Source organism: Thamnophis sirtalis, unplaced genomic scaffold, assembly GCF_051295495.1.
Source record: "Thamnophis sirtalis isolate CommonGarterSnake01/CBP01778 unplaced genomic scaffold, rThaSir2_p1.2 scaffold_2, whole genome shotgun sequence".
NCBI lineage: Eukaryota > Metazoa > Chordata > Lepidosauria > Squamata > Natricidae > Thamnophis > Thamnophis sirtalis.
In genome coordinates, this window is record NW_028261382.1 from 37,690,541 (window position 1) to 37,714,809 (window position 24,269).

At 46.8% G+C, this 24,269-nt stretch overlaps 1 protein-coding gene across 1 annotated transcript; it reads right to left on the reverse strand.

Moving 5' to 3' along the window:
* Positions 1–255: 255 nt before the first annotated feature.
* Positions 256–23,793, reverse strand: CRAT (carnitine O-acetyltransferase). The gene is made up of 14 exons (XM_087704905.1): positions 23,656–23,793; positions 16,886–17,149; positions 14,205–14,323; positions 12,609–12,662; positions 11,357–11,522; positions 8,943–9,117; positions 8,104–8,282; positions 7,199–7,299; positions 5,395–5,514; positions 4,511–4,633; positions 2,901–3,036; positions 2,153–2,215; positions 1,627–1,764; positions 256–1,028 (listed from the first exon to the last, which is right to left on the reverse strand). The coding sequence occupies exons 1-14, from the start codon at positions 23,680–23,682 to the stop codon at positions 813–815; spliced, it is 1,881 nt and encodes a 626-aa protein (XP_087561031.1). The 5' UTR covers positions 23,683–23,793; the 3' UTR covers positions 256–812.
* Between the last annotated feature and the right edge of the window lie 476 nt (positions 23,794–24,269).

Sequence of the window (24,269 nt, forward strand, 5' to 3'; positions counted from 1 at the left end):
ATGCTCTCAGCCAATTTTGTAAGAGCCAAGAACCGGCCCTTGGTCCAGGTAACCCAAGCCAGGTGGATGGGTTAACTAGGACTTGTAGGAGGCCAAAATTGCACGATGATAAGGACTGAGCAACTCAACAAAAAGGCAAAACGGAAGAGGAGAAAAAGATGGAGGAAAAAGAGGTGATGGAAGATAAGGGGAAGGAAGAAGACAAGAAGATGGGGAGGAGGAAGAGACGGAGGAGAAGCAATAGGAGATAAGAGGTGGACAAGGAGATGAGGTGATGATGATGAAGGAGGAGGAGGAGAAGAAAGAAGGAGGACAGATAGGAATGATGGAGAAGGGGAAAGAAGGAATAGGATAAACGAGAAGCAACCTTTAGCATCAAACAATAAAACGGCTCCACCATGGAAACCGTCAGGCTGATGTGAAACAGACTTCTATATTCACAGAGAACAACAAGCATTGTGCAAAATCTCGGACCGACCTTCTGAGGAGGCTTTGAGCCAAGATCTTCTCTTTCTACCCAGCATCCAACCAAGGAAGGTCCGGATTCCCCTCCATTCAGAAGCCTCCCCCCCCCCCCAATTCTCCCAGCAAAACCTCTCTAAGGCACAGACTGATGCGGACGGAGGAAAGGAGAGCAGGGGGAGGAAGACGGGCGAGGCAGTAGGGATCTCCGCTGTTGGGAGTTCATTTCCATCCCACTAAGTTGGCGCAACCGGGAAAAGCCGTCCGTCGGGAGGGGAGGAGGGGGGCAGTCCAGGGTGTGGATGAAGCCCCCCCAGAGGTCAGTCATCCGAAGAGGCTGTCCGCCCCTCTTAGAGTTTGGACCTGGGGTTGGACTGGAGCAAGAGCTGCATGTCCAGCAGGGCCTCCTTCAGGTAATGGGCCATCCGAGCGGCGTTGGTTTCGCTGCAGCTGTTGAGGGCCGAGACGGCGATATTGATGTGATCCTCCATGGGGTTGTAGCAAATGCCGTAGCCGTCTGGCACCACCGGGCCGAAGCACATCACACAGTCTGTCTTGGCAGGCACCTGCAGGGAGGAGAGGACATTTTGGCCTAGTGGTTAAGGCACCGGGCTAGGAACCGGGAGACGGGGAGTTCTAGTCCCGCCTTAGGCATGAAAGCCAGGTGGGTAACAGGGCCAATCACCAGGAGACGGTGAGTTCTAGCCCCGCCTTAGGCATGAAAACTGGCTGGGTGACTTTGGGTCAACCCCTCTCTCTCAGCCGAACCTACAGGGTTGTTGTAGTGGGAAAATAGGAGGAAATTGTGTTGAGTTGGGTATGTTTGCTGCCTCGAGTTATTTGTAAAAATAATAAAGGCAGGATACAAATAAATTAAACAAACATGGATGGGTGGGTGGATTTAAACAGGGGGTCCTTCCCCCATTCTGGCTTTTTTTCCCACCCACTCAAACTGGGGACCCCATTTGCAACCATTTGAACCTGGAGGGGAAAGCTCTGTTATGCTCATGTCGAAGACTCCGCAAATTGTTCTGAACATCCCTTCACCACAGCAGAAACCCTCGGGAGAAATGCAGCACAAGAGAGGGCTTGGAGGCAGTGCACAGTCGCCCAATAAATCAACAAGGAAAGAAATAACCCCCAAGACCATGATCCACAGCTCACCTGGCTGGTGGAGAGGTTGAAGTGCATGGCCACGGCGTAGGCGGTGTCCATGAAGAGTTCGGGAATGCTCACCAGATCCTCGATCGCTTGCAGCTTCAGGCCCAACAGGTGGCGATCAATGGCGTTTCCTCTAATGGCCTACGGGAAAGAGAGAGAAGAACATGCAGGGAACATAGGCATGGGCACGCCCGTGCCACCCCCCCACCCCCCACGCTATCCCTGCTTTTGGCATGCAATGGGAAAAAGTTAGCCATCACCGGGCTATGGCGATCCCTGCAGCCTGAAACAGCTGATGGTCGGGAGGCGGATCCAGCCGGCGATCAGCTGCTTCTGCTAATCAGGCTGTGCTGCAACTGAAACGGGCCGTTTGCTGTTTGCTGCAAGGAGGCAAATTCCTGGGAGGCGGATTTTTCTTCTTCTTTTCCTCTTCAAAAGCCAGGTGCACCTTATACTTCGGAGCATCTTATACTCTGAAAAAATCTGGTACTGGCAATTCTAATCTATAATGTAAAATAATAACACCCACCATGTCAGTATAGCTTCGATGTGTTTGGGTGGCTCTTCTCAACAGTTCTGCCTTCTCCTGTCCCTAAGGAAGAAACAGTTGCGAAACACAACCCATAAGAGACTTAGAAAGATGGCGGAGATTTGAAAAATGTTACAAGTACAGGACATCTTCCCATTGTCTTCCTTTCTCTGGGAAACAGGTACCGGTATCTATTTCTCCAGTGTGTCAATGGATGGTTAGCAAGGGGCTCATCCCTACCTTTTCCCCGTTTGATAAATTTGGTTTAAGAACATATTTGCTTTTGTTGTGGCCCCATGCCAGTGGCCAGTGGACCTGGCAGACGATTCGGACAGTGAGGAGGTTGGGGAGGAACCTGGGCCAGTCCTGGAGTCTAGGGAGGGCTCTGTGTCGGAGGCAGGGAGGGGGAGCAGAGCCGTCTGACAGTTGTCAGCTGCCTTCGGAGTCAGACATCAGTGAGGCAGAGGAACAGCTGGAGCCTGTTCCCAGTGTGCGCATGCACAGAGTGGCCAGGAGAAGGGAAGAGCGAAAGAACAGGGGTGGACTTGGGAGTAACAGGTGGACGGTGAATGGCCCCTCCCAGAAGGAATAAAAGAGGAGCGAAAGGGGAGTGGAGTTTGCAGGAGACAATTTGTTCCTTCGTTCGTTAGATTCATTTCAGGAGTGTGGAGATCTGTCTGCAGGGGATTATGGGGTCATTAAGAGAGGATGATGGTCATGGGGAAAACACGGATTCCAAGTGGCCTACCTGGATCTTTTCATCACCCATGGACTGTACAAACTTAAGCACGTCCATGGAGGCCGAGCGGATGGTATCCGTCCGTCCGAGACGAAACATCCGAAGCGAGGCGCTTTCATAAGTGGAGCAAAGCTCCCCATACATCCTAAAAAACACGACGGGGAAAGGAAGCAAAGATGGGTGATGGGAGATGTAGGGCCTCCCCGATCCTAAATTAAAACTGGTATCCAAAAAGGGAATGAAGCAATTCAAGAAAGTACCAGGGGAATGAAGAGCTCTTGGCCTTGAGGGCAGCTGGGCCACCTCTGAAAACTTCTGCTGAGAGATTGATGCGTTTATAAAAGTTTTTTTCTTTTTCAATTTAAAAATACATACATTCCATCTTTCCTTAAGCAGTGCGTCGTCCGGACACAAATATTTCTGTGCGACATTCTTCCATAGATTATATAATACATTATACAGTTAAACCTTATAAATATCTTCATTTCCTTCTTGACATATCTTCTAATACATGTACAATAATAACATTCATTATAATTATTTCCATCATACTAATGCTAACAGTTATCATTTTATTCTTATCCCTGTCATAATACATTTTCCATTCTTTTATTTCAAGTTTCCTTTTTTGTTCTCTAGCCATTGGTAAAACACCTCCCCTATCATATCATATAATCAGATGGTTCTTTCTCCTTAATTGCCAACGTTAGTCTATTCATTTCTGCACATTCTAATATTTTTCTAATCACCAAGTAGGAATCTCTTCACTTTTCCAATATTGTGCAGATACAATTCTAGCTGCGGTTACCATATGAATAATTAAATATGTATTCTGTTTATTATAAGTTTCAGATAATATCCCCAACAAAAAAAATATTTCTGGTTTGAGCTCAATATGTTGTTTTATCATCTTTTCCAACCATATCTTTGTCTTAATCCAACACTTCCTTGAAGTGGTGAAATTCAATTTTTTTTTACTACTGGTTCTGTGGGCGTGGCAGGGGAAGAATATTGCAAAATCCCCATTCCCTCCCCACCCTGGGTCCAGCCAGAGGTGGTATTTATCGATTCTCTGAACTACTCAAAATCTCCGCTACCGGTTCTCCAGAACCTGCTGGATTTCACCCCTGCTTCTTTGCTTCTCCAAATGTCCGGAGATTGGTGTGTTTCCTTGGTTGGTTAAGTATATAAGAAGCTATGATAGCAATAGCAATAGCAGTTAGACTTATATACCGCTTCATAGGGCTTTCAGCCCTCTCTAAGCGGTTTACAGAGTCAGCATATTGTCCCCAACAACAATCCGGGTCCTCATTTCACCCACCTCGGAAGGATGGAAGGCTGAGTCAACCCTGAGCCGGTGAGATTTGAACAGCCGAACTGCAGATAACAGTCAGCTGAAGTGGCCTGCAGTACTGCACCCTAACCACTGCGCCACCTCAGCTCTTGGGCCCTGCTGGATTAGACCTGGATTGGTTCTTACAGAAATCCACCAGTTTCCCAGCAGATGGGAGGAGGAAGGAGGAAGGAGGAAGAGGAAGGAGGAGCAACCTTTATCCTCAAACAATTGAAACCCACCAGAAGAATGAAGAAAAGCCCCCCCCTCCAGGCTCCCCGTTTACCTGTAATAAGCCAACTGCAAAGCGATTTGGATGAAAGCATCCGGACTGATTTTCTCCGATTTGGGGAAATTTTTCCCAAACTGATGGAAGACGGTCACTTTGATATCCAGATCTTGCACCATGCTGCAGAAGAAGGATGGGAAGCAGATCAGACAAGGATCCTTCACAAGTAACCCTCAACTTACGACCATCGAAACCAGAACGTCAAACTTAGATAGCAATAGTAATAGCAGTTAGACTTATATACCGCTTCCTAGGGCTTTCAGCCCTCTCTAAGCGGTTTTACAGAGTCAGCATATCGCCCCCAACAATCTGGGTCCTCATTTCACCCACCTCGGAAGGATGGAAGGCTGAGTCAACCTTGAGCCTAGTGGGATTTGAACAGCCGAACTGCAGATAGCACTCAGCTGAAGTGGCCTGCAGTACTGCACCCCCTCGGCTCTTGAATGGTTGTAAGTTGAGGACTACCTGTGTGTCAGAATTCCAAATAACACCCCCAACGAAATAAAACTCCCACGCTTGAGTTTCCTCAAAGTTTCACTTTATTAGAGATGTCATGTTGGCACATCTGGGGAAACCCGGATCTGAAAGCTTCCAGGTTGCCCCCACCCAGTTGAAAGATCAAGATCCACCCCCACAGGTCCACCCCATGGTCCAATCTCCCACTGCCACGAAGACAGATTCCTCCCATCCAGTTCCAGCCAAGTGACGTACAAAGATGACCTTGAGTTTCCAAAAGAATGTTGTTATGGCTACGTATCTCAATTCCATAGAATCCCCCTTCCCATTTTTTTCCACAAAAGTTAAGTTTTACCAAAAAGGAAAGATGGCTTTCGGGCATAACCCTGTACTGACTTTGGAGTGATGTGATGAAGCTTACTCACATGTTAAGGTTCTGTTTGGCGTGTTCAATGTCGTTCTTGATTTCCGGGGTGATGTTAAACCGTAGTTTCTTCGGCATCGGTAACGGCACCATGGGAGACCTTACAAGCTCTGGCTTCTTTCTACCAAAAGCAGCGAGGACATAGTTGAAGCACAGGAAAAAAACATTTTTTTAAAGAGAGAAAATCAGGGCTCCCCTGATTCTTGAATTAGAAACACGCGTTGAAAAGACGAGCGGATATTGAGTGAAGAGTGAACACCGCCCAACAGCTGGATTATGTGAAGACCCTCCTGGATCAGTTGCCAGAAGGGGGGAAAATAAAGCTATTTGAAAGCCAAGCTGCCTTAGTATTCTGGCCCATGCCAGTGGCCAGCGGAGCTGGCAGCAGAGTCGCAGAGTGAGGAGGATGAGGAGGGAGATGGGCCAGTCCTGGAGTCTGGGGGAGGCTCTGATGATGAGGGCTCTGTGTCGGAGGCAGAGAGGGGGCCAGGGCCGTATGACAGTTACCAGCTGCCTTCAGAGTCAGACATCAGTGGGGCAGAAGAACAGCTGGAGCCTCTTCCCACTGTGCATGCGCAGAGTGGCCAGACGAAGGGAGAAACTAAGGAACAGGAGTTGACTTGGGAGGAAGGCCACAGGTGGAGGATGAATAGCAATAGCAATTAGACGTATATACTGCTTTATAGGCCTTTCAGCCCTCTCTAAGCGGTTTACAGAGTCAACATATATCGCCCCCACAGTCTGGGTCCTCATTTCACCCACCTCGGAAGGATGGAAGGCTGAGTTGACCCTGAGCCGGTGAGATTTGAACAGCCGAACTGCAGATAACAGTCAGCTGAAGTGGCCATCAGTATTGCACCCTAACCACTGCACCACCTCGGCTCTTATCTATCTATCTATCTATCTATCTATCTATCTATCTATCTATCTATCTATCTATCATTCATCCATCCATCCATCCATCCATCCATCCATCCATCCATCCATCCATCCATGCATTATAAGAGCCAAGGTGGCGCAGTGGTTAAATGCAGCACTGCAGGCTACTGCTAGATCAGCAGGTCAGCGGTTCAAATCTCACCGGCTCAGGGTTGACTCAGCCTTCCATCCTTCCGAGGTGGGTAAAATGAGGACCCAGATTGTTGGGGGCAATATGCTGACTCTCTGTAAACCGCTTAGAGAGGCCTGAAAGGCCTATGAAGCGGTATATAAGTCTACTGCTATATCTGTTTATCATCTGTCTGTCTGTCTGTCTGTCTGTCTGTCTGTCTGCCTGTCTGCCTATCTATCTATCTATCTATCTATCTATCTATCTATCTATCTATCTATCTATCTATGTATCTATCTATCTATCTATCTATCTATCTATCTATCTATCTATCTATCTATCTATCTATCTATCTAGCAATAGCAGTTAGACTTATATACCGCTTCATAGGGCTTTCAGCCCTCTCTAAGCGGTTTACAGAGTCAGCATATCGCCCCCAACAACAATCCGGGTCCTCATTTCACCCACCTCGGAAGGATGGAAGGCTGAGTCAACCTTGAGCCGGTGAGATTAGAACCGCTGAACTGCAGAACTGCAGTCAGCTGAAGTGGCCTGCAGTACTGCACCCTAACCACTGCGCCACCTCGGCCCCTTCCAAGCTAGATAAGGTCTGTGGTCCTAAATATTCCTTTGGAAGGCTGTTTGCCAGGCCTTGGCTGAAGGAGAGGAATCCACATTCGTTTCACAAAAGGGGTTGTGTGGGGACCAGGACTCTGCCTCCTGCTTTTTTGGGGGGCGCCCAGATCAGGACACTCACGTGTATTCCACAATATGATCCAACAGAGCCACAATGGGGGGCCCCTCGGACGGTGCGTGTTCGTAGACCAGCCCGCAGGATCCATCTTCCGCCACAATGAACTGCAAGGAGAAACCCAGATGAAATTGGGGCTGGCTGCGTCGGCTCCGTTGCTGAGTTTCCTTTCCTTCCTGATATTTTACTCTTCCTTAAAATCCTAGGACCGTAAGGGACCCCCGGAGGTCTTCTAGTCCAACCCACCCCTGCTACAACAGGAGACCTTACACCATTCCAGAGAAATGGCTGTCAATCTCTTCCTAAAGGCCTCCAACGATGGAGCATCCACAACTTCCAGTGGCTAGCTGTTCCACTGGTTATTTGTTCTAACCAGTGTTTCTCAACCTTGGCAACTTGAAGATGTCCGGACTTTAACTCCCAGAATTCCCCAGCCAGCATTCGCTGGCTGGGGAATTCTGGGAGTTGAAGTCCGTACATCTTCAAGTTGCCAAGGTTGAGAAACACTGGTTCTAACCGGCAGGAAATGTCTCCTCAGTTCTAGGTTGCTTCTATCCTTGATTAGTTTCCACCCATTGCTTCTTGTCCTGCCTTCGGGTGCCTTGGAGAATAGCTTGACTCCCTCTTCTTTGGGGCAGCCCCCGAGATATCGGAAAACTGCTCTCGTGCCTCCCCTCTTCTCTTTGTTAGATTAGATTTAGCGCTCGATCGGAAAAACCTCCTGTGTTTTCCTCCAAGGCCAGCATTGAAAAGCCATCGCACTGAAATCGACAGAATTCTGGCTTCCTAAAATTGGGTGGAGGCTGGACGGACACCCCAACTGTGGCCAGGAAATTCCACCCAGCCCCCCGTGTCAGAAACCTTGGGACGGAGGCAAAGGTGGAGGGAAGGCCTACTCCACACCAATTTACCTGCAGGGTCTTGTCGAACCAGCGGTTCCCACTATTCCATCGGCTCCCTCCACCGTGCAACATCTGGGCAGCCACCCGGCTCTTATAGACGTCGTCTGAGACCCGGGGAATCGGGGCGTCCAAGCAGACGGTGAAAATGCTCTTTTCGATCGTGCGGACGGATTCCTTGTTGGTCTTGTCTGGAAAGGAAGGAAACGCTCCATCAACACAGACACACAGACTACAGAATCACAAGTGTTCAAAGGGACGCCAGAGGTCTTCTAGTCCAACCCCCTGTTCAAGCAGAAGACCCTTTACTGTCTCACTCAAAGGGTTGTCTAGTCTCTTCTTAAAAACCTCCAGGGGGGGGGGGAGCACCCACAATTTCTGAAGTTTATCTTTAGTTCCCCTACATAGAACATAGAATAATAAGGGTTGAAAGGGACCTTGGTGGTCTTCTAGTCCAACCCTTGCTCAAGAGGAAGACTTCATACCACTCTAGCTCAATGGCTATCTAATATCTTCTTAAAAACTTCCAGGGTTGGAGCATTCACAACTTCTGGAGGCAAATTGTTCCACTGATTAATTGTTATCACTGTCATTTCTCCTCAGTTCTAAGTTGCTTCTCTCCTTGATTAGTTTCCACCCATTGCTTCTTGCTCTGTCCTCAGGTGCTTTGGAGAATAGCTTGACTCCCTCTTCTTTGGGGCAACCCCTGAGATATTGGAAGGCTGCTATCATGTCTCCCCTAGTCCTTCTTTTCATTAAATTAGACACACCCAGTTCCTTCAATCATTCATGACAAGCAATGGAGGGTAACCCATGTGGGGCCTCCCTGGGAGTAAGGGATGGGGGTTGACCTTTGATGAGGTTGTTGTAGGCTTTGGCCCAAGTGTTGCGATGATTGCTTGTTAAAATCCCGATGGGCTCCTTGTTGGTTTGAAGGGACGTATTCCAAATCTTTTCCAGCTGAATAAAAATCTGGTCGGTGGTCAGAGGGCTCCCGTCGCTGCGGTAAACATCCAGCTGAAAGAACTGGAAAAAAAGGAGAAGCGGCAAATTGTCATCTATTAAATTTACATGGCAAATAAATACGCAACTTATTTGTCGCCGGTTTTATTTAAAGGAAGCAGGTGAAGAACGGTACAAAAAACCAGAGTTTTCTTGCAGTCGTTTCATAACCTAACTGGGTAACATCATCAGTGCTAGCGGGTGAGCGGTGTTTGCTCTCTGTTTTTATGCAAGTTGCTTGCCCTGTCAGTATTTTGTGTGTGTGTGTGTGTGTGTTTTCTTGGTAGTTTTTTCACTGCTTGAATATTGGTCTAGGGTTAATCCTGCTTATCTGGGTATTGACTGCTGGCAAAGAGGAGTTTTCTCTTTTCTTTTTGTTTTCATTTGAACGGTGTGTAGATGTGATTCATTCTGTGTGCCCGTTGATGGTTCATCCGTCTAAGGAATTCTCTAGCATTTTGGGACTTAGCTTGATCTGGGATGCTCAGTTTCCCAGTTGAAACCATGGTTAAACCATGGTGGGGAGAGGGAGGGATATATACTATGTGTTAGATTTCAGTGTAATGCGACTTCGCATGTATACTGTTTCTCTTTAATTTCTCTGTAAAAATAGGACAAGTTGAGTACATTGACATATAGAGTGGAAATACACCAAGGGGAGGAGGAGAGGAATAGAAGAAAGACGGGTAGAGAGGGACGGGAGAGAGGAGGGGAGGGAGGGTGAGAAGGAAGGGAGGGAGTGGATCAGGAGAGAGGAGTGGTAGAGTGGGAGGGGAAGTAGGGTAGAGGGGGATGATGGAGGAGCCGAGGTGGCGCAGTGGTTAAATGCAGCACTGCAGGCTACTTCAGCTGACTGCAGTTCTGCAGTTCGGCTGTTCAAATCTCACCGGCTCAGGGTTGACTCAGCCTTCCATCCTTCCGAGGTGGGTGAAATGAGGACCCGGATTGTTGTTGGGGGCAATATGCTGACTCTGTAAACCGCTTAGAGAGGGCTGAAAGCCCTAGGAAGCGGTAGATAAGTCTAACTGCTATTGCTATTGCTATGATGGAGGGAAGATAGAAAGTTGGAGGGGGGTGGAAGAAAGAGGTGTACGGAGAGTGGAAGAGGTATATTGGGTTTCTATTTTGGGGGGATATTGTTGACAAGAGGAATTGCTGCGATTATTGTTTAATGTTGTATGGCCCCGGCTATGCACAGTATATATGTGAGTGTATGAAAATGAAAAAATGGAAAATAAAAACCTTTTCACTAGAAAACCACGGTTAATCTTATATAAACAGGAAACAAACCTGACACTGATGTTGTTTCCAAGTCGGACAAAGGGACATTTGACTGGTGAAAGAATAAAAGAATGAAAGAATGAATGTAGTTGATGTTACCTAATTGGGTCATTGAAAAATCTGCGTGCAAACCACTCGGCTCAGAGCTACTCTGTATAAACAGGGAGCAAGTCACACCCCCACACCCCACTACTGATGATGTTACCTAGATGGGTCACGAAACGCCGGCAACAAGCAATAGTTCAAAGGACCACCTACGACAGTGAGTCTTTATTGATTAGCCCTCGGGGCCACGCCAAAGTGGAAAGTTCCAGAAACAAATCATTACTAAGATTTGACAAAATGGAATTTGATAAAATACGATTGCAAATGGAATTGGAATAAAATACAGTCTAGACCAGTGTTTCTCAACCTAGGCCACTTGAAGATGTCCGGACTTCAACTCCCAGAATTCCCCAGCCAGCATTCGCTGGCTGGGGAATTCTGGGAGTTGAAGTCCGGACATCTTCAAGTTGACAAGGTTGAGAAACACTGTCCTAACCACTGCTGGGGAATTCTGGGAGTTGAAGTCCGGACATCTTCAAGTGGCCTAGGTTGAGAAACACTGGTCTAGAATGAAATTGGAATAGAATGCAATAATTTAGGATATAGAGAAAAATATGATAAAGTTACATTTCGGTGTCACCCTTGCAATCTACCCCAATCGGTCCCACGTATCTCAGATCTCAACCGACCCATTTTGTTGAAGGACTGTGGCTGTGTTGAATGTTATTTCCCGGTTCTGGCTACACATAAAGTAAGTTGTTTTGATAGGGGGATCCCAAGGGGGGATCCGTTTGGTACATGGACCAAGGTCTCTGCCCCTCACCCCCTTCCACAAGCAACAGCCCAATCGGACGTGAGGCAGGTCCTCTACCTCTGACGCTCCACAAATGCAGAGACGCAGGGTGCATAGAGTGGAATCTCCCATATACCTGCCTACCTGAAAATTGTGAACCACAGTGATATGAGTGGGAGATTTCTTCCCCTTGGCGTAGTTCACCACCGAATCGTGTTTGGGACCCGGGATGCGGCAGGAGGAGAGGATCTGGTAGTACTGGTTCATGCAGAGTGGCTTCCCACCGAGATATTCCACAGGTAGAGTTTCGCTGGAGAAAAAAGGTGGGAAGAGAAGAGCGGTGGAAAACTAGGCGCCTAGTGAGTTGTGGCTGGCGATGGGGGTTAAAGCTCCAAAAATCTGGAACTTTGAAAACAGCTTTTGAAAAGTTTTGGGGCAGCCACAGAGGGCCAGCCTTTGTGGGAAGAGCATCGTGGAGGAAAACAGAGTGTTGACTTTTTGATTAAACTGGAAAAACCCCTCCTCAGGTATCCCAAGAGGGGGGAAAGAGATACTTCCAGCCTTGCCGGATTCCGCAAACCCGCTTTTCTTTCTGAGCCGAGGTGGCGCAGTGGTTAGGGTGCAGTACTGCAGGCCACTTCAGCTGACTGTTATCTGCAGTTCAGGGTTCTAATCTTACCGGCTCAAGGTTGACTCAGCCTTCCATCCTTCCAAGGTGGGTAAAATGAGGACCCGGATTGTTGTTGGGGGCGATATGCTGACTCTGTAAACCGCTTAGAGAGGGCTGAAAGCTCTATGAAGCGGTATATAAGTCTAACTGCTATTGCTATCTATCTATCTATCTATCTATCTATCTATCTATCTATCTATCATCTATCTATCTATCTATCTATCTATCTATCTATCTATCTATCTATCTATCTATCTATCTATCTATCTATCTATCTATCTATCTATCTATCTATCTATCTATCTAGAGCCGAGGTGGCACAGTGGTTAGGGTGCAGTACTGCAGGCCACTTCAGCTGACTGTTATCTGCAGTTCGGCTGTTCAAATCTCACCGGCTCAAGGTTGACTCAGCCTTCCATCCTTCCGAGGTGGGTGAAATGAGGACCCGGATTGTTGTTGGGGGCGATATGCTGACTCTGTAAACCGCTTAGAGAGGGCTGAAAGCTCTATGAAGCGGTATATAAGTCTAACTGCTATTGCTATTCTTTTCATTTTCCCCTTTCCCCATTTCCTTTCTGGCCGTTATTTCCGTTTCGTACCCCAAGGAACGCCAGTGAAAGTAAAAGAGATGGACGGGCAAACAGAGAGGGAGAGAAGGGCTGAACTCTGCCACATTCAAGGACCGTTAAGCCCCCTCGGAGATCGGAAAAAGGCCTCCCAACTCACTTGTCAATCATCGTCTTGAAGTCCAGAGCCCCCTCAATCATCTTGGCCGCAAACCTGGAAAGAGTCCGGAGGAAACAGGTCAGGAGGGGGCTTAGCAGAAACCAGGGAGGCTTCTAGTTTCAGGCTGGGGTGGAGGAAGCTACCAAGGTCAGCCGCCCGGAGGGCCTGGAGCCTTCTGCCAAATGGAACAGGGGGCTCTTTGGCTCAAATCTTTGCAGAGGTCAAGGGGGACGAGCATTCGAAGGATGAAGCTGCCACTGTAAATAATATGACCGTCATCATCATGATAGCAGTTTCCCAAAACTTTGGAACAGGTTGCCTCCAGAAGCTCTGGCTGCCCCAACACTGGAGGGTCTCTTGAGCAGGGGGATGGACTAGATACAGTGTTTCTCAACCTTGGCAACTTGAAGATGTCAGGACTTCAACTCCCAGAATTCCCCAGCCAGCGAAAGCTGGCTGGGGAATTCTGGGAGTTGAAGTCCTGACATCTTCAAGTTGCCAAGGTTGAGAAGCACTGGACTAGAAGACCTCCCAGGTCCCTTCCAACTCCGAGCAGCCCCCTGCTGCCTGAGTGACCTGCTGGGGGAGGGGCCCTAGGTAGAGGTGGGGGGGTCCATCTGCAGATCGGAGCCAGGCCAGGCGGGGAAAGGACGGGCACTGCAGGGGAAGGAAAATTCCTTTTTGATGCACTCACCGTTTGCTCTTCCCTTGCATTGGCTGGTATTTTTAAATGCAGGCCAGAAGTGGAGGAAAGGTGAAAGGGGGGCTGGTGGGATAGTGAAGGAAAGGTGACCCCCCTCCCCACAACAACACTGCAAAGATCAAATATCCCCCCCCTCCCCACTCAATCAGGGCAGACCTGACAGAGGAATGCTAAAAATACTAGCAGCGATTAGAGGATTGGCAAAAGGAGCAGCGTCCCAAATGCCCCCTGGAAGGAGTAGAAGAGAGGAGGAGTGGAGGAAAAAGGGAAGGAAAGAGGAAGGAGAGGAGGAAAGGAGAAGGCAGAGAAAGGAGATTGAGAAGACGGATTGTTGTTACGGGGAAAAAGATGAGAGCTACGGGGTGGCAAGAAAGTGTGTTTTCTATATTTGTTAAGAAGAGCGTGATAAAAGTCAATCGTTAATAGACAAACGTTAATAGTATTTACAAGACTGTATATTTGTGAATGTATAGGAAAGGAAAAAAATAACCTTGATTTCTTTAAAAAAAACACAAAATGCACCCTGCTATGGTGTCGCTTTCCTTCCAGAAGGGTTGACAAAACACACAGGGGATCAAAAGAAGATCACAACTAGAAAAACCACAACAGAACAACGAACTATTCAAAAGAAACCCCCAAAAGACAGAATAAAAACGAATATAATTTGGGAGTGCGGACGTTTAGGTACAGTACGTAAATTTCTTATGTCTGAGTGACTAGTTTACTAGTCAACGGTGACCATAATAAACATTCTTTATTCATCTAATCTTATTCATCCATCTTGTCCCTGGAACCTTATCTTGGCTCTGTTTGAAAGCTAAAATGTTCTTCCTTCTTCCGATGGGCCTTTTACAGCAACGAGGCTCAACCACAAGGCTTTAAAGGAGGCTCACCTGAGCTGACCTTGGCGGTCCAGGAAATCCTGTTTGGGCAGCACCACGCCAGGGCTGGAATGGATGACCACAGGCAGCCGATATTCCAGGTACGCTGTTTTCAGCCACCAGTCTGAAAGCTCGGTTGAGAAAAGAGAGCATGCAATAAGTTGCAGTGGCCCACGGATTGATAAGAATTGTCAGGGTTCCAAATAACATCCACAATTAAATGAGGGAAAAGATTCCTGAAAGTCCCAATTGATGAAGAGAGCCACGTTGGCACATCTGGGACATTAACCCGAATCTGAAAGCTTCCCGGTTTTCTCCACCCAGTTGAAAGTTCAAGATCCTGCCCCCCACACCCATAAGTCCATCCCATGGTCCAATCTCCCACTGCCACAAAGACAGATTCCTCACATCCAGTTCCGGCCACAAAGATGACCTTGACTTTCTATAGCAATAGCAATAGCAATAGCAGTAGACTTATATACCGCTTCATAGGCCTTTCAGGCCTCTCTAAGCGGTTTACAAAGAGTCAGCATATTGCCCCCAACAATCTGGGTCCTCATTTTACCCACCTCGGAAGGATGGAAGGCTGAGTCAACCCTGAGCCGGTGAGATTTGAACCGCTGACCTGCTGATCTAGCAGTAGCCTGCAGTGCTGCTTTTAACCACTGCGCCACCTTGGCTCTTAAGAAGAATGTTGTTATGGCTACCTATCACCCGACTCCTATTTTCCCACAGTCGAAGGTGTGGCAGAAAAGAAAAGATGGCTTGCAGGCTCAGGGGTCTTTGGTGGTGGTCTCTGAGCTTGGTGGTTTTCTTGTGGACGTTTCGTTACCAAACTAGGTGATGTCATCAGTCTAGGAGGGAGTGGGGTTTGCAGAGAGGAGGAGGAAGAAGTCAGTGGTGGGGTCCTTGATGCTTTCTGAGCCGGGTGATGTTTTATAAAGCGGTAGTGATCTTGATTCTATCCCTCCGTTAATGGGATTGTGTTGGATTTTTTTGGCTGCTGCCGCACATGGCTGGCTCCTATTTAAGGGACTGTAAGGATCCCTCTCGGAGTTTCTGGTTGGAAAGGGTCTCTCAGACCCCAAAGGTGCTTTTTCAAGAGGCAGCTGGACTTTCTTTGTTTTTCCCCCCCTGGAAGACGTTTTGCTTCTTGTCCAAGAAGCTTCTTCAGCTCTGAAGAGCTGAACTGAGAACTGAAGAACCTTCTTGGATGAGAAGCGAAACCCCTTCGAGGAAAAAACAAAGGAAATCTAGTTGCCTCTTGGAAAAGCACCTTTGCTGCCGAAATATTTTTGTTTGGACTTGCTTATGGAAACATTTGGTAAACCTATTCAACGAATGGCTACTGGACGGAGGAAACCTTGTGGCTGGAGGGACACAGGCTGACAAAAAAATTTAAAATTAGCTAGATCGGATTACCTTAATATGTAATAGATATAGCTGAATAATGACTGATATGGATAGCAATATATATAATCTGGAATTGGCTGATAGTTTGTTGAATACAATTGAAAACTAGTTAAATCTAATTGCTTTTCTGTGTAACAAATATTGTTGAATAATAATTGATATTGATGGCAATGTATATAATGTGGAATTGACATGATAATTAACAATTGGATATGAGAAAATACTTTTAGATTATACATAAAGAGTATTAACTATAATAATTAGCACTATTAAAAAAACTAAATAGAACCCATACAATCAAAAGTTAATTAATATTGGGAAAATGTTATGATATATGATATAATTGAATATTATGGATGTTTAGCTAAAATATTTAGATCGGATTACTTCAATTTGTAATAGATATAGCTGAACAATGATTGATATAGATAGCAATATATATAATTTGGAATTGGTTGATAGATTGATGAATATAACTGAAAATTAGCTAAATCTAATTGCTTTTTTGTGTAACAGATATAGTTGAATAATAATTGATATTAATAGTAATGTATATAATGTGGAGTCGATATGATAACTAACAATTGGATATGAGAAAACACTTTTAGGGTATACATAAAGAGTATTAACTATAATAATTAGCACTATTAAAAAATTAAATAAAATCCATATAATTAAATGTTAATCAACATTGGGAAAATGTTAGGATATATGATATAACTGAATATTATGGATGTTTAGTTAAAATAGAACATGAGGATTTGATGATAATAGAGGATTTTACAAATAAGTAAATGAACTGCCAGCATGTGTCATGGACTAATTCCTTAGCATAACTAAGGATGAAGGATGTTTAAATAATTATAATAATTAAAACCGGAGGTATAATGATCTTGATATGGCAAATATTTGAGTTAAGATACTTGAATTAATAGGAGTTAATCGAAGAGAAGCACCAAAACATGTTGTAACCAGTTGATATACTTCTTATTTTTTCATAATAGATACCTGTGTTTCGTTTTGTTTTTCTGATTGTTGTCTTTGTTGTTTTTTTTCTGTATTATCTGCAATTGATTGATATATTAAGAAAGATGTTGTACCAGTTTTAAACTAAAACTTAAAAAACATTTAATAAAAAAAAAAAAAAAGGAAAAGCACCTTTGGGGCAACCTGGAATCTCCACCAACAGATCTCTAAAACCCAACACACACACACACACACACACACACACACACACACACACACACACACACACGGACGGTGCTCAGGATCCCACCTACCCAATTCTCGCTCTTCCGGGCTCTTCTCTCCAGCCCTTTCTGCAACCGATCTCCAACGCCGCCCGGTTTCCGAAACTCTCGCACCAAATCTTTGGTGTGGCTCAGCTCCTCCTCGCTAATGATGGGCTCCAGCATCAAGAGGTACCGGTCCAAAGTTTGCTGCAGGGGGGGGACAGGCAGATGGGGCAGCCCTTCCTGGTGGGTCAGGTAGCGGCCCCGGAGCTTCCGCAAGGCCACCGGCTTCAACCAGCTGGACGGCTTCGCCTGTTAACAAACAAACAGCACAACTGTGAGTGTTCCTTCCCCCCGTCACTCCTACGAAACACAGACATGTGAATGAACAGCCCTTGTTTATTTTTAATTTGCTTTTTGAACAAGACTCCCTGCATGGAGAAAGCTGGAAATAAGGGAACAGGATTCAAAATTTCTTCCAACTTTGTTTCCTTGTAGAAATCTAGCAGTTCAGGGAACAGGCTACCAGCTGCCGGACCAAAATGCCATCATCTGGAAAAAGAATTGAGCTAGGCTTCCCCACCCCATTCAAAGCAGGAGAGGTAATTTATTTATTTTTAAATTATTTGTTTATTTGCATGTATTAAAAGCCATCCAATTCCAGGGGAACGTTTTTCTCCGGCTTTACAGAGGAAGTTTTGGACCTGATGGTCTGTGGACTCTTTTTGCTGGAAGAAGAAAGAAAAAAATTATGGGGATTGAGGGAGGGAGGAAGGAAGGAAGGAAGGAAGGAAGGAGAGATAAAGGAAAGAAGGAAGTGTGGACTTCAGCTCCCACAATTCTCCTGGCTGGGGAATTCTGGGAGTTGAAGTCCACACATCTTAACAGTTGTCAAGGAGCACTGCTATAACCAATGAGCTTCAAATTTCATAGGGAGGGAGGGAGAGAAAGAAAGAAAGAAAGAGAAAAAAGAGAGAAAGAAAGAGAGAGAAAGAAAGAAAAAGAAAGAAAGAAAGAAAGAAAAGTATGGAAGACAGAAGTCTATACATTTCCTTATTTGCAATCTGTTTCCTTTTTGATTTATCATTTTTTGTCTTTTTTTTCCTTGCTTCTCCATTTCTCAAGTTATGATTTGCTTCGTCCCCTTAATACACCGGACGTTTCTTAACATATAAAATCTACGCTCAGCAGCGACTTAAGGGCAAAAAGGGTGAAGCTGGTCACAAGAATTCCGAAACAAGAGGATCGTTTTGGTGGGGAGATCCTCCCTCCGGGATCCCACATTCCCAGCTGCAGGTGACATGTGAGGTCTTGTGCTTCACGCCCTGAGCAGCATGAGGGCCGAGGGGAAACTATGCCAGCTTCTCATTTGGATTTTGGGAGGCAGGCAGGGAAGGAAGAAACGAAGCTCGCTCACCTTTCAAAACACAAACGGTCTGAACAGAACAACAGAGTTATTGGAAGGGACCTTGGAGGTCTTCTAGTCCAACCCACTGCCTAGGCAGGAAACCCTATACCATTTCAGACAAATGGCTATCCAACATCTTCTTAAAAACTTCCAGTGTTGGAGCATTCATTGTTCTCACTGTCAGGAAATTTCTCCTTAGTTCTAAGTTGCTTCTCTCCTTGATTAGTTTCCACCCATTGCTTCTTGCCCTGCCCTCAGGTGGTTAGAGTAGAGTAGAAGAGAAAATAGAATAGAAGATAGAATAGAAGAGTAGAGTAGAATAGAATAGAATAGAATAACAGAGCTGGAAGGGACCTTGGAGGTCTTCTAGTCCAACCCCTTGCCTAGGCAGGAAACCCTACACCACTTCAGACAAATGGATATCCAACATCTTCTTAAAGACTTCCAGTGTTGGAGCGTTCACAACCTCTGGAGGCAAGTTGTTCCACTGATTAATTGTTCTGACTGTCAGGAAATTTCTCCTTAGTTCTAAGTTGCTTCTCTCCTTGATTAGTTTCCACCCATTGCTTCTTGTCCTGCCCTCAGCTGGACTCCCTCTTCTTTGGGGCAGCCCCTTAACAACTGGGAAAGACCAACACTGTTTTTCCACCTTATCTGACACCCCCACCCCCCCAAATGATCCCGTAACAAAATCAGCCAAACTTTGAAAAGATTTCTGGAGTAACGATGATCCACGTAGGGAGCTTAACTGTTTAATTCAGGCTAATCATTTACTTTAGTAACAGATCAGCCGAAGAGTGCAAAATCTCAATTAGAAAGTAGGTACGGAGGTTTTATTTTTTAAGTCAACCTCCCCAACGGGGCTTCACCGTGTCATCCCAACCAAAATTAACAGGCAAAATTAAAAGCCGCCGTTGCAATTAGAGAAAAGCAATGCAATCAATACCCCCTGTGATTTATTTATAGATGCGCTAAAAATACATTTTTGCAGCTGCCAAAAGCCCTAACAAAACGGAGGCTCCGGTTTTTAAAATCAGGTAGTCCTTGAATTGCAGCCATTTGTTTAGCGACGGTTTGCAGCCACAACCGTGCTTAAAAAAAAAGGCGACCTGCAAGCGGTCCTCGCATTTACGACCATTGCAGCGCGTGGCAACTGGCATGTTTGTATCCCATGATCACACAACTGCCTTTTGCGACTGTCCCAGCCAACTACTACAACACTCAAAGTCAACAAGGGAAGCTGGATTCTTTTGTTGTTGTTGGTTGCGAAGTTGTGTTCAACCCATCGTGACCCCACGGACAACGTTCCTCCAGGCCTTCCTGTCCTCTCCCATCCTCTGGAGTCCATTGAAGCTCAGGCCGGCTGCTTCGGTGATTCCATCCAGCCACCTCCTTCTCTGCCGTCCCCTTCTTCTTCTTCTGCCCTCCATCGTTCCCAGCATGAGGCTCTTCTCCAGGGAGTCCTTCCTTCTCATCAGGTGGCCAAAGGATTTGAGTCTCATCTTCAGGATCTGGTCTTCTAAAGAGCAGCCAGGGCTGATCTCCTCTAGGACTGACCAGTTGGATGGCCTTGCAGTCCAAGGGACTCAATGCAGGAGTCTTCTTCTCCAGCACCAGAGTTCAAAGGCCTCCATTCTTTGGTGCTTAGCCTTCCTTGTGGTCCAACCTTCACAGCCATCCGTTGCCACTGGGAAAACCACAGCCTTGATTATACACACTTTTGTTGTCTCTGCTTTTTAGGATGCCGTCTAGCTTTGCCACCGCTTTAAGGTTGTAAAATTTAGCACAATGCACTTAACAACCACACTGCTCACCAATGAAAGCTCCCACCCCAACGGAGGTCGTAAGTCGAGGAGTAACTGTAGCAACAAGGTTGGCGACAAAGCAGCCTTGTTATGTAATTTGGCTAATCACACCCACACACAAACAAACACACAAACTCTTCCCCAGGCATCCCAGGAAGCAAACTAGGCTACCTACCAACTCAAAACCAGGCGCTTTGGTAACCTCATTTTTTCCACCAACAAAAGCCGATCGTCTTGTATTCTACTTTATGACGATTTACGGGTTGTTTATTAAATATTTGTGCCACCCACGGCCCCCTGTAAGTTGAAGACGGGCGGCTTACGGATTATAAAAAAGGCAGACAGAAAAAGACTAAAGCAAATTAAAACGAGACAAGATTAGGAACAGATTCATTTCAACAGATTAAAAACTATCCCATGATTAAACCCTCTTCTCTAGCCCAGTGTTTCTCAACCTTGGCAACTTGAAGATGTCCGGACTTCAACTCCCAGAATTCCCCAGCAGTGGTTAGGACAGTGTTTCTCAACCTTGTCAACTTGAAGATGTCCGGACTTCAACTCTCAGAATTCCCCAGCAGTGGTTAGGACAGTGTTTCTCAACCTTGTCAACTTGAAGATGTCCGGACTTCAACTCCCAGAATTCCCCAGCAGTGGTTAGGACAGTGTTTCTCAACCTTGTCAACTTGAAGATGTCCGGACTTCAACTCCCAGAATTCCCCAGCAGTGGTTAGGACAGTGTTTCTCAACCTTGTCAACTTGAAGATGTCCGGACTTCAACTCCCAGAGTTCCCCAGCCAGCATTCGCTGGCTGGGGAATTCTGGGGAGTTGAAGTCCGGACATCTTCAAGTTGACAAGGTTGAGAAACACTGCTCTAGCCTACACTCAAACCGAGCTGATGCACCTCATAAAATTTCTCTCTGTTAATCAGATTGTGGGGCTAAACAAAAATCTGATTATTATTATTATTATTTTGCTACCGCAAACCCAACCAGTTACGAGTTCGCTACGGTTCCTGGTGCACTTTTTGAAAGCAGGGTGCAACCCGTTTCTATTTGCCAACCTGATGCGGTTAAACAACTTTTCCCCTCCCGGCAGTTTCCAAGCAATTTTTAACGTTCAGCCTGCCGGCGTGGGAATTCTCTGCTGTTTTTAAAATTTATTTTTCCTTTTAAATTCTGCGCTAGCTGTCCTTCACCAGCCCGCTCTGCAGATTCCTTTGCCTGCCGGTGCAAGAAATAATCTCCTTCGAAGGAAAGAGCTTAAGAGTTGGAAAAGGCCCCCTTGTGGTCCTCCAGTCTGACCCTCTTCTGCACAGGGCAGGCATCCCCTTGAAACCAGCTATGCCAGGTGGCTCCCCAAATCGCCTTTTCAGGGCTACGATGCCCGACAGCTCTTACCATTCGGGATTGGCATCGACCGGAGTCGCCCTGCATGGCAATAAAGATGCCCGAAACTGAATCCGTACACGGGAAAAGTCTTTCTTCAGGAAGCAGGAGCCCCAGTTTCATCCTCCTCCTCAAGCACACCCCAAAATAATTTAGGCCGGGCCAAATTAGCGCTCTGTGCTTCTCTGAAGTCTAATTAATACAATTACTCATTCCAAAGTTTTCCTGGAAGCCGGCCCAGCCAACGAGGATTGGGAAAGGCCAAACATGCACCGTGGAAGATCTGCTTCTACCGATAGTCCCCTACTTGCAACTGCTCTCTTTAGCGACCGCTCCAAGTTACAGCGGCACTGGAAAAAGCGACCGATGACTTTTTCAAATTTTACGATCGTTGCAAGCATCAAAATTCAAGCATTTGGCAACTGACTCGTATTTATGATGGCTGCAGTGTCCCTGGGGGTCTCCTGATCCCCTTTTGAGACCTTCTGACGGGCGAAGTCAACGGGGAAGCCCGGATTCGCTTAACAACCGTGTGGCCGACTCAACGCCCGCAGCGATTCACTTAACAACAGCGGCCAGGCAGGTCTCAAAACGGGGCAAAACTCAATTAACAAATGTCTCCCGCTTAGCGATTTTGGCCTCTATTGTGTTCGTAAGTCGAGGCGGCTTTTTAGGGTGGTTTCAAATTTTGCATTGCGTTACAGACGTCCTCGAATTGTGACCATCTATTTAGTGACCATTCAAAATTTGGCTGATGAAAAAACGTGACTTTCAACTCCTCCTCGTACGACTCCCGAGCATCGCAACATCCCTGCGGTGCCTTGATTGAAATTCCACCCCTGGGCAACTGGCATGGACTTATGACAGTTTCTCTGTCCCAGGGTCATGTGATCGACTGACTCACAACCCTCCCCGCCAGCAAATTCACAACAAGCCATGGATGGGGTGGAAGCGGGATTCGCTTAACGGCTGCAGTGATTTGCTCAACGACCACGGCAAGAAAGATTGTCGCGGCCGTGCGATGCCTGGGTGAACCACCGCACCGCTTAACGGCGAATGCCACGGCCCCCTGTGCCGCGAAATGGAGGACTAACACCTCTGCAAGACGTCGATTACGTTTGGCGCTACTAAAATCATCCTAATTTTTAGCGGGACGGTACCGATACTGACCCCGCCCCCCCGCATGCTCCCCCTTCATGCTCGGCTTAATTCAGTGTTTCTCAACCTTGGCTACTTGAAGATGTCTGGACTTCAACTCCCAGAATTCCCCAGCCAGCAAATGCTGGCTGGGGAATTCTGGGAGTTGAAATCCAGACATCTTCAAGTTGCCAAGGTTGAGAAACACTGAATTAATTAATAAAGCAGCTAATTATTAAAAAGCAGGAGGGAGGGAGGGGCAGGCAGGGCAAACCCACAGAGCACGAAACCCAATATCAGCCAGTTGTCCAAAAATATATATATATATCCTCAATTTTGGTGACAGGACGGGGGGCCCATAATGCAGCGTAAAGAAACGGTCGTAAGTCACTTTTTCCCAATGCCGCCGTCATCTTGAAAGGGCCACTAAACGAACTATGGTAAGTGTGCGGGACTCACAACATTGTGGTCCTTGTTTTGCTTCGGTTGTGATTCCTTTTTTTGTTATTTTCTTGCCAGATTTAAAAAAAGAAAAACTATTTTGCTCTTCTGTTTCTTATTCACAACTGGAACCACAACACACAAACGAAGCAGGCAACATCCTTTTCCGAAACAGCCAAAAATGAGATGTGTCCCCCCACATTTTTCAAAAGGGGGTGCAATGAAACCCCCCCCTCTTAAAGCCAAGGTTTCACGCGAGTCCTTTTGCGCAAGGAGGATATTCCTGTCCCACCCAAAGCCCCTTTGTCCTACCCCCCCTTGCAAAAAAAAAACGACCACCAACAACCCTGGATGCAACAGGGCCCAAAACAGGGGTGCCCAGCAGGAACAACACAACAACGCAACCACACACACACACTTTTTCTCTCCCGCTTTGCAAGGACGACCCCGCGCGCAAAAGCGAAAGTCAGCCCGGGCAATCGGTTTGCAAAAGGAGGGAAGGGGCGGAGGGGGCTCCCTTTGCCCGCGATCCCCCAGCCCTTCCCGCGCAGCAGCAGCAGGAACACCCCATCCTCAAGCCAGAAGGGCAGCCGTCTGCTTCTCCAAGCGGGCGCCCGCGGAGCCTGGCCAAGAGGACTCACCATGTTCCTGGCTAGGAAGGTCAGCATGTCGCCGGGGCAGGATCGGGGGGCTGCTTTTGCAAAAACCCGCGCAACGGCCCTGCCCACCGAGCAAAGTCCGCAAGGGCAGCCGCGCTCCGGCGCAACCTGCAGCCTCGGCCCCTCCCGCGGCTGCTTTGTTTTTGGGGGGGGGAGGGAGGGGGGAGGCGGAGTCCCAGACTCAGCCATCTTTGGCCAGGGCATGTCGCCCCCCCCCGCCATGCTTGGGAAGGGCAAGATACCCCCCCACCCCCACCGAAAGACGCCTCCCCCCCCCTCAATGCAAAAGGATTGGGAAGCAAGTTTCAAGGGCGCGCGGATGGGAGACCACCAGGAGATCTCCGGAAAGGGAGAGCGGTGCTTTAAGTTAAGGGGTGGGGGGGATTATTATTTCTCTTTTACATTCCCCCCTTTCCTTTTTTTAAATTTTTTATTCCTTTTTTTTCTTTTTCCTCTTTCCATCTTTACTTTTCCTTTCTTCCTTTCCTATTCCATTCTTTTTTCTCTTTTGTCCTTTCATTTGTTTCCCTTTTCCTTTTATTCTGTCATTCTTTTCCCTTTTCTTCTTTTCCTTTCTTCCCTTCCTATTTCATTAT